The sequence below is a fragment of the Xyrauchen texanus genome, chromosome 12 (genome assembly GCF_025860055.1).
Source record: "Xyrauchen texanus isolate HMW12.3.18 chromosome 12, RBS_HiC_50CHRs, whole genome shotgun sequence".
In the NCBI taxonomy this organism is placed as follows: Eukaryota; Metazoa; Chordata; class Actinopteri; order Cypriniformes; family Catostomidae; genus Xyrauchen; species Xyrauchen texanus.
In genome coordinates, this window is record NC_068287.1 from 29,673,187 (window position 1) to 29,683,204 (window position 10,018).

Genomic DNA, 10,018 nt, shown 5'->3' on the forward strand with positions numbered 1-10,018 from the left:
AACCAGCATCTAATCTGCGCTGTTCTACATGTCCAGATTTATAGTGGTTCTCTCATCGATCTATGGTTTTTCTATCGTCTAAGAAAAAGGACATAAGATTGGAAAATGATACGGCCATAGCTAACGTTAGTGCTTATGAGATGGTAAAATCGCGGGGTTTTTTCTGGCGAATTAGCAAATGGTATGCAAACATACAATCAAACATAATACAGTGAAAGATAATCTTTAAAGTTTATTTGGGGCACAATGATCAGGCATAATAATCTTAATCACAAAGAAAATAATATTAAGGTTTATATAAACTAACAAAATAATAAACGAATAAATAAAACATTAACAAAAGATTAAAAAAAATCTCAGAGAAGCACGCATAAACAAAATTAGTTTCTAACATTTTTGGAAAAAACGAATGGGCAATATTTCTCATGAAAAAGTGGATAAGTGTTCATACGCAGCGCAGATAATAATGAGCGAGCGTGTTTTTTAAATAAAGTTTGAGGAAGCTTGATGATGACGTTGATCCGCGACCATGGTGTGCTGTAGTCCGTTTATAGCCTACCGTTAGCATTTTATATCTGACGGCTTTATTTAGGCTTCAAAATGTATACATTTTGGATTAACTTGTAAATATTATCTTGATAGACAAAACGGGTCACAACTCTTTGTTGAACACAGATCTTATTTTTTGCGATTTTCCAAAAGTCTATGGGGAAAATGCATAGCTTTTCGATCGAGGGAACCCATGCGCACTCTATTCAGTCAAAACATATTTCACATTGCGATCGTTGCTCACGAGACCGAGCTTCGATTTGCCCACGATTTCAGGCTTTTGTCGGCGAGCGAAAATCGGGCTTAAAATCGTGTAGTGTAAACTCGGCATTAGGCTGGCTTAAAAATAAAATGATCTGCAGGATAATAGTAAGAGTATTAAGAATATTTTACACAAGTGACATTACATCTCACAGCATGATTAACGACGGTGTGGTAAAATCAGGGAATATTTTAATAAAGAGATGACCTCTGCGCTTTTACCATAGGAGAGAGCGTAACGTCAACTAGCGACAGTAAGTCACCTGACATACAAATGAATGGGGAAAGCCGTAAAGTGACACCAACCTATCGTCTGTGCGATGTTTTACTTTAAAACTCTACTTTAGCATATTCTCCACAGACAATCCATTCAAACGGCATCTTGTCTGCTCAACTGCTCTAAGAATGTCTGTGGTTCCGCTGCGTTATTCTATTTTAGGCTTGTAGGTTCTGGCTAAGGCTAGCCAACCATCTTACGTTTACATTTATGCATTTGGCAGACGCTTATCCAAAGCGACTTACAGTGCACTTATTACAGGGACAATCCCCCCGGAGCAACCTGGAGTTAAGTTGCCTTGCTCAAGGGCCCAACAGTGGCATTTTGGTGGTGCTGGGGCATGAAATCCCAACCTTCTGGTCAGTAACCCTGAGCCTCAACCACTGAGCCACCACTGCCCCAGAAATAACCTCTGAGGCTTGTTTAAGATTATTATAATTTTTCTATATATTTTTCTATATTCTATATAATAATATTATTATATTAAGAGTATTGTACACATGTGAGTTTGATATTAAATTTCACATAGTATGAATAAAGAGGGTATAAGGTAAAATGTTTTTGTGCATGACTATTTGTCTCCCTCAAGGGGAGGAACGTAACGTAACGCACGAGAGCTGATACGAGGTGACGCACACGCGTAAACACGTGCGTTACTCTTTAAAAATGAAGCACCGCCCTCTCTCTCGCTCTCTTTCAATCGGACCAGAGACAAGATGGTGAGTGTATTGCTCTCTTCTACAATCCAACCTTAATCAAAGCCATCCTTTCATATTTTTTACTCGCATCGTGTGCTGTTTATTTCTCTTTGAAGGTAAACTAATATTCTGCTGTAATTGTAGTCGGCAAATGTGTCAGTAATTTGCTCACTTTATTGTGGCTAATTTCTGTGTCACTGCCGTAGGAGAAAATGGCAGCAACCTGCTCAGCATTTAGCACCTAACACATATGATTTAAACTTTCTGAACTGCAAAACCTATAGTTACATTTTAAACCTTTCTTAAATACTACAGGTTTCTATTTTACTGGACGACGTGCACGTAGAACGTGTTACCAATGAAAGATTACAGTTCCAATTTCTAGGGCCTGCCATGTGATATGCTAGATATATTAAAGCAAACCGGTACCCTTTAGGCAAATATGCTAAATTTTACAGTTTAAATTCCCGAATTTGGTTAAATGATAGAATTTGTCGCTTGAAATGGGTACTTTTAAGCTTAAACCCTTTTAACAAAGCTTTAAAGACAACTCCCGTGCATCCCTCTTACACAAGTAAATGCCACATGTTTAACCCTTTTTATTTAAACGTTTGTGCACGAGGTATGCAGTTCATAGGTTTGAGTCCAATCATCTAAAAGTGTTGACCTCATCTAGAAAAATATAAACGTAGTATTAATGTATTGGGGGGGGGGTATTTATTTTTTTTACACCTTTTGTGTTAAGGTCAAGCTTTAGTGCATGGCATTACAAGTGTGAAAAAAGCAAAACAATAATTTAAAGAATGTTTATGCAATGTCAGAGTTCTCATTTTTAAGAACTTTTTTTTTAATTGAGAATTTATTTTTTTTTAGGTTAGAAAGTCAAAAATGTAGGTTACCCATTTGTTTGCGAAGTTACCTGTGCCTTAACAATGAAACTTAATTGCATCCGTTTCTAGTCTCACCGCAAATTTTCGGCCCCACGCCACGGATCTCTGGGCTTCCTGCCACGCAAGAGGAGCCGTCGCCATCGTGGCAAGGTGAAGAGTTTCCCCAAAGATGACCCCAGCAAACCTGTTCACTTGACTGCCTTCCTCGGCTACAAGGCTGGCATGACCCACATTGTCCGTGAGGTTGACCGACCTGGCTCAAGTGAGTAAAAGTTTATTTTGGACTTCATCGCAATGGGAGAGGTTGTAGCTGATTTTGCTTGAGTGTCTGCCGGTGATGATAGTCTCGACGGGCGGACATATTTGGGCCACAAGCCCCTGCTGAATGTCGAGTACTGAGAGCAGTTCATTAAGTTTACGATCCTGTAGCTGTATTAAAGTAACGTAAAAGTTTATTTCACCCAAAAGTCTGATTTACTCCCCATTTCATGTTGTACCTAATGGGACTTGTTTAAAATTGAGATGTTTGCTAAAGTCACTACACTTTTAATGTGTGTATGGTGACTATTTTGCCTTGTGTCTCTTGTATTCAACAAGTCATACAGGTTTGAAACAACTTTTGTAAATCATGACTTATTTTTGGGTGAGCTATTGCTTTTAAACGAAGACCTTGTTAGCAAGACCGTTAAGTTTGTTACTAGGAGGGTTGTTGCTCAAATCTGAATGTATTAATTTTTTAAACCTGGGTGTATTTAGTTTTTCAATAAACTCCTGAATTTCTGTGCCCGCTATCAGAGGTCAACAAAAAGGAGGTGGTCGAGGCTGTAACCATTGTGGAGACTCCTCCCATGGTTGTAGTTGGTGTTGTTGGCTACGTCATGACTCCTCGTGGCCTGCGCTCTTTCAAGACCATCTTTGCGGAGCATATCAGTGATGAGTGCAAACGCCGCTTCTACAAGAACTGGTGAGGCATACCTTACATCAGATTTGATGTTATTAGCTTGTTGCATTGGAGCTGTTAGTAGTTGGCCAGAGTAAGATTTTTCCATATTTTCCTGAGCCAGTCTAACGTGTTGGTGTGGTGCAGCTCCGCTCAGGTGCCTTGTGCCCTGATGAGCTCCAGGCTCCTCTGGCCAGTGGAAAGGGCTCCTTAGAAACTGTGCCAAGAGCCAAAAAGACTTAAGTGCTGTTGATGCCCCCTTTACTATGAGGATTGGAAAGCAGCCATGCCCAGTTTCCTTCCACTGGCCTATTGGGCTATGAAGGAACTGTGTGCCAACCCGTTTTTGTGCTTTTCCCCACCCCCATCTGCCACCTTCAGGTACAAGTCCAAAAAGAAGGCCTTTACCAAGTACTGCAAGAGGTGGCAAGATGAAGAGGGCAAGAAGCAGCTGGAGAAAGACTTTGCCTCTATGAAGAAGTACTGCCAGGTTATTCGCATCATTGCCCACACACAGGTGAGCTTTCGATCTGCGTATGGACCATGTCTAATCACCAAGTGAGTTTTAATGGTTTGGGTAACTAATGGACAATTGTTGCCAAATAAAGCACAATGTGGTCGTTTACCAGACGGCTTTGCTAACCTCCCCTTTTCTCTGTAGATGCGCTTGCTGCCACACAGGCAGAAGAAGTCTCACCTGATGGAGATTCAGCTGAACGGAGGCGCAATCGCTGATAAGGTTGACTGGGCCAGAGAGAAGCTTGAGCAGTCTGTTCCCATCAACAATGTCTTTGCTCAAGATGAGATGATTGATGTTATTGGAGTTACCAAGGGTCACGGATACAAGGGTACGTTGACTTTTTTTTTTTTTTTTTTTTAATAAATATATTAGTGTTGTCACGGTACCATAATTTCAGTAGTCTGTACCAATACCAGTGAAATTTCACAGTACTCTATACCATTTTTGGTACCAAGCAAAACACAAAAACGGGTTACTAAACGCACTTTTATTAACAAAGATAAAAACATTAGCAGCAGAACTAAGAACAAAAATGTGCCATTGAGCAACACTAATTTAAATATATTATTTTTTAATTATAACAAAACTGAATAATGTATGCTTAAAGTATTTTTGAACACTTGTATAAGATTTGCTTCAGCTTTTGCAACTTAGTTTAAATGTTTACCAGGTACTAAAAATCAACCTAAATAAACAAGCATACAATAGAATGAATAAACTAATTCCAAACTATTGTGCAATGTGCTCCTTAATAAAGCTGCATTTTTTAATTTTTTCTTCATGATAAGAAATGCATATGGACGTGCGTGTATATATATTTAAATGCATTTTAATCTAGCTGCATGAAGCACTCGAGGGAGGGGCGTCCCCGAGGCAGAGTCTCTCAGCCGGGTGCAGTTTCAATCTCTCCCCCTTAGATCGAGACATTTGCGCAACTCATTGAAGAGGCACTGACCACACAGAGAAATGCCAGTTTCTGAGTTTATTAACATGACCTGCTTCTGTATTTGAACTTTAATAAAGCTATAACACATTAAATTTTACTGCATTTAAGATGTAATGCCGGGATTTCTTTTAAAGAGCTCTACCTATTCCACAACGGTACATGCTTCTGAATTTACTTTTCTTTTTTTTTTTTATTCCATAATACGTTGGGATCTACATAAAATAAACTGAAAGATGTGTGCATCTGGACTGATCTGTGTAATTCTCCACCTGGCGTGAACTGCTGCTCACGCGTTATTGTTATAGTTTGTGATTTCGTGTTGCGTTAAATGAGATCAAACGACTATTCAACAACGAACGTTTTTCTCGTCAATTTTGTATTTTCGATAATGTCGACTAAACGTTTCAGCCCTAATGCAAATTATAATATGCTTATGTTGCTTGAATACATCCGGGTTTCTGCCTTTCGTGTGCTTTCATTTGTTTCCTCAGAAAATCGCGAAAGCTGCGTTTACAAATGGGTTTTTGCTGATCTATGATGTTTCCCTAAGCTATGAATTTCCAAACCTGGCCTTTTCAACAAGAGTCAGTTGAGACTCCGCAGCAGCTGCTTTGCTTGCCATTCGAAAGTTCCAGACTCTGCATGGGTACTCTGTTCCCCGGTACCTCCCAGAAATTCTGTTATCGTAAAGAATTTGAGTACCAACTTGGTACCGGTATTTTTGACAACACTTGTATATCTATCCTGTTCCATGATTCCAGTATTACTTAACTAGTGTTGTGCATGTAATGATGAAAGACATGGATTTATTGCGTCAGGCATGGCGCCCGAAATGCATGAGGAAATATCCCATGCTGCCTTCCTTCTGATAGCGTGCATACTATAGTTTGATTAGTAATCAAACTCTGAAGTATACGTTACTGAAAGTCTTGTTTCTATAGGTGTGACGAGCCGTTGGCACACAAAGAAGCTGCCCCGCAAGACACATCGTGGTCTGCGTAAGGTGGCCTGTATTGGAGCCTGGCATCCTGCCCGTGTAGCTTTCTCTGTGGCTCGTGCTGGTCAGAAGGGTTACCATCACCGTACTGAGATCAACAAGAAGGTGAGGCCTCAAGAATTGACCAGAGTTTCCTAGGTGACCAGTTTTGTGGGTTTCCCTTTTTGGTGTCTCATGGTTTTGATTCCCTTTTAGATCTACAAGATTGGTGTGGGCTATCACACCAAAGATGGCAAAGTAGTTAAAAACAACGCCTCTACTGATTACGATTTGTCCAACAAGAGCATTAACCCCCTGGTGAGTGTTAAATGCTTGCTTCAAGGACTGTAGTGACTTAACAGTGTAATGTCAAAAGTATTTTTAAGACTTTTTTTTTTATAGTCTTTATAACTACCAGACTTATTTTATCAGGGTGGCTTTGTGCACTATGGTGAGGTGACCAATGACTTCCTCATGGTGAAAGGTTGCGTGGTTGGAACTAAGAAGAGGGTTTTGACTCTGCGCAAATCTCTACTGGTTCAGACCAGCCGCCGTGCCCTGGAAAAGATTGACCTCAAATTCATCGACACCACTTCCAAATTTGGTCATGGACGTTTCCAGACCATCGAGGAGAAAAAATCCTTCATGGTGAGTGTTAGTGTAACGGTTCAAATTTGTCACTGTTTTGGTACTGTTAAGTCGAGGAAAAAATATATTGCTGCCAAATCTAAAGTGAGAAATTGTATTTGGTAAGACACATAGTCACCATGATTTTACGAGTTACCATAGTTTTTACATTGTAGTAAAATCATAGTAACAACAAAATTAACATGGTTGCAAAACTACAGTAAAATAAAGGTTACTGTATGAAACTAGTGTTACTGTTGTAAAATAATGGTTTGTAGTATTTCTGACAAGATGATGATGATGAAAATGATGATGATGATGGTGGTGGCAGTCATTGTATTTTGTGAAGGCAACTACAATAGTAAAAGCATGGTTTCAAAACTGCTACTACGGTTACTGCATAACCATGGTTAATTTGATCAACCGTGATTTGTTAAAACCTTGCATTTATGGGTACTATTTTACTGTAGTAAAACAATGTTTCATTTTAGTTTGGGCCCTAAATGAAGTACCATTGCGGCACGATTAATCATATCGCGATGTCAGCCTGTGCGATTTATATAACTGCAAATGCTTTTTTTTTTTTTTTTAAATTGAATAAGTGCATGTGTGGACGTGATGGCCCTTTCTCTCAGCTGTTTGCCCATTTTCTACATCGCTAATAAAATGACCAGTCAGTCTCGGTTTAGGGAGTGGCACGTGTGGTCACGTGAGTTTCCGGTGTGCAGCGTGGAAATCGGGTGAAGCTGGATGCTGAGCTGACTGACTCTAATTATTCATGAAATAAAGACATGGTTTTTTTTTTTTGTTCTGGCCACTAGTTCAAAGTTAATATAATACGGGACTCTGACATTTAAATAAGCACAAACTCCAAAACTGTCATTCTTTGTGCTGTCAGAGCTGCTTCAACCAGTCTCTGAAGAGACCCTATCTGATCAGGAGTCGAGACCGGGAGAGATTTAAAGTTCCGCCGGCTGATGCGCACTACACTGAGACTCTAGTCTCACCCCCGCTGTCTGCAGCTTGCAACGTGTTGCATCATTGAGATCAATCTTATGTGGAAAAATAACATTAAAATTACAACAATAAAGTGTGTATACACACGCACACAAACAACCGTTTTAGTGGTTTGAGTGAACCACACTTTGATATCCAGTTTCCTTAAAGAGTTTACAAAGTAAATGTTACATCCTGCTTAAATGTCTGTTTGTTTGGACAATCTTATTTTTGTTTTAGGTGTAATATTGAGAAAATAACAAGTTTGCAGTAATTCAAAGATATTTAATTTTGTAAACTCTTAATTTGAAAACTGCATATTATAGTTGTTGCTAGTTTGTATGTTTGAGTTGAGAAATACAAATTTTAGCATTATCCGTAATCCTATTGGTGCATTTTCCTTAAATGGTATCATGAGTCAACTAACTTGCAATTTGCAATATTAACCTCAATCGCAATATGACCTTTCCCCAAATCGTGCAGCCCTAGTACTAGCCCAACATTTTAACTTGATACATGCGTTACGCTACATGTATCAACAAAGTGCATTTCAAACTCTGTATATTCAATGTTCAGACTCCATAAACTTTCTATTAAAATGAATGCATGGATGTCATTACTTGATGATTCACACAACAAAGAAAGGGTAGCATTACTAACTTTAGCTATGAACTTGGCACTTAAGTTCTTGTTTCATGCATGTTAACTAGCACCTGCTTAAAGACTGAAGGTAGTGTCTGTGCAGTTTCAGGCTCACCTGTGGCAATGTGCGGCGCACTCTTGGATGTCCTCCAGTTATGCAGCCGTAAATGGCAATCAAATATCAATGTATTGCCAGTATATGGCACTCGTGTCGAGCAATGTCTGCAAACAGTACCTGTTTGTAAGTGTTTGACCATGGCTGTTGGAATTGAATGCATAAAGGAAAAGTTCCCAGACAGGAGACTTAAATGACGCGGCTTGTTTTCCCCACTTGCCATTTTTCCAACTAACGTGTGACCTCATCAACTGATTTGACATACTAACATTTAATAGATGGCTTCTCTCTGTAGAAAGTTGACCCGTGTGAAATACCATTTGGAGTGTCCATACAGTGCCATACAGGTGCGTTAGTGGCGGTTACAACTACGCGTGTCTATTTCGTGCCTTTTCTTCAAATCTATGATCCAGATGAGTTAAACTTGTTAACGGAATATAAAATAGTTGCACTCCTCTCCCGTCCTGGATAAAGCACAGAAAACTGCTCCCCTTGACTGACACAATGGGTGAATGACCTGAGATGGTGTCCATACAGCTGTTTTGAATGACTTGTCTGAGTTTTGAGTGTTTATGTAAAACGGGATGTCCGTAGCATGAAGTTAGGATCTTGTGTTTATGAATTGTTTGTTTTAAGATCTACCTCTGCTTCCAATGATGAAGTCCCTGAACACTTCAATACTCATGATAGCTTTTGACAATGCTACAACCTGTAAATTCACTTAACTAGCCTATTACACTTTGACATCAACACCATAGATATCTATATAGAACCACTAGACTGGATGAGGGACAAATTAAGATGGCTGTGTGCTAGTTTCTCAGGTGAATAAAATTCACTTCCATGGGCCTGCAGATCCAGTGCACTGTTCGTAACCTGTTTCAGCCAATCAGTCTGAGATTTGGGTTCCATTCCAGTGCTAAAGTAAAACTCCGTGAGGCAGGGGAGTAGTGCCCTACTTGTGCTTTCTCCCTGTTCACTCTCTGATGACAAACACTTATTGGACTGCAGAGTAAAAATTAAATGTTGCCAACAGCTGCTAACAGATCTTTCTATTAACAGGGACCCCTCAAGAAAGACCGTATCACCAAGGAGGAGATTGCATAAGTGTGCTCGGCCTGGACTCTGTTTTTGGTGTTGTCTTGGCTGTACTGCAGAATTGTTCAATAAAAGTTAAAAAAAAAAAAAAAAACACTTGTGTAGTGTCTATTCAAACTAATATAAGAATGAATGGGGACTCTGCTTTGAGCATACAGGGTTTCTTTTTTTTTTTTTTTTTCCTTCCAATGCAATGGACCAGGATTTGTCATGTGGGAGGACTTCTGGTGTAAGTAAATACATCACAATAAACCAATATTAAAACTGTTGAAATGCTCCCTTTACTAAATCTCCCAGCTTTGAAGTGAGCCAAAAGCGCTCTGTTTCTTATATTAAATGTCAGCTACTTGCATCTCACTTCATTTAAAAAAGGCTCCGATTAATAAGCTCTTAGTGTATTGTATTAGGTACTAAAACTAATGAAAAACAATTACTGCATTTATTCATCTTGATAAATGTAATGGAAAAATGTATTGTTCGAAA

General features: G+C 39.3%; 1 protein-coding gene and 2 non-coding genes across 3 annotated transcripts; all 3 read left to right on the forward strand.

The window, feature by feature from the left end:
• Positions 1 to 1,722: 1,722 nt before the first annotated feature.
• rpl3 (ribosomal protein L3) lies at positions 1,723 to 9,629 on the forward strand. Its single transcript, XM_052139573.1, has 9 exons — positions 1,723 to 1,806; positions 2,745 to 2,937; positions 3,471 to 3,639; positions 3,997 to 4,132; positions 4,277 to 4,463; positions 6,023 to 6,183; positions 6,274 to 6,375; positions 6,490 to 6,705; positions 9,500 to 9,629. Exons 1-9 carry the CDS (start codon positions 1,804 to 1,806, stop codon positions 9,542 to 9,544), a joined length of 1,212 nt encoding a protein of 403 aa, XP_051995533.1. The 5' UTR covers positions 1,723 to 1,803; the 3' UTR covers positions 9,545 to 9,629.
• LOC127653500 (small nucleolar RNA U83B) lies at positions 5,864 to 5,957 on the forward strand. The gene has a single exon (XR_007971819.1). It is a non-coding gene; the product is annotated as a small nucleolar RNA U83B (small nucleolar RNA).
• On the forward strand, positions 9,298 to 9,432 carry LOC127653498 (small nucleolar RNA SNORA54). Its single transcript, XR_007971817.1, has one exon. It is a non-coding gene; the product is annotated as a small nucleolar RNA SNORA54 (small nucleolar RNA).
• Positions 9,630 to 10,018: the final 389 nt, after the last annotated feature.

Coding starts and splice junctions, on each gene's coding strand:
- rpl3 (XM_052139573.1), top strand. Junction 2,938..3,470: donor GGTTGACCGACCTGGCTCAA/GTGAGTAAAAGT, acceptor GCCCGCTATCAG/AGGTCAACAAAAAGGAGGTG. Junction 3,640..3,996: donor CGCCGCTTCTACAAGAACTG/GTGAGGCATACC, acceptor TGCCACCTTCAG/GTACAAGTCCAAAAAGAAGG.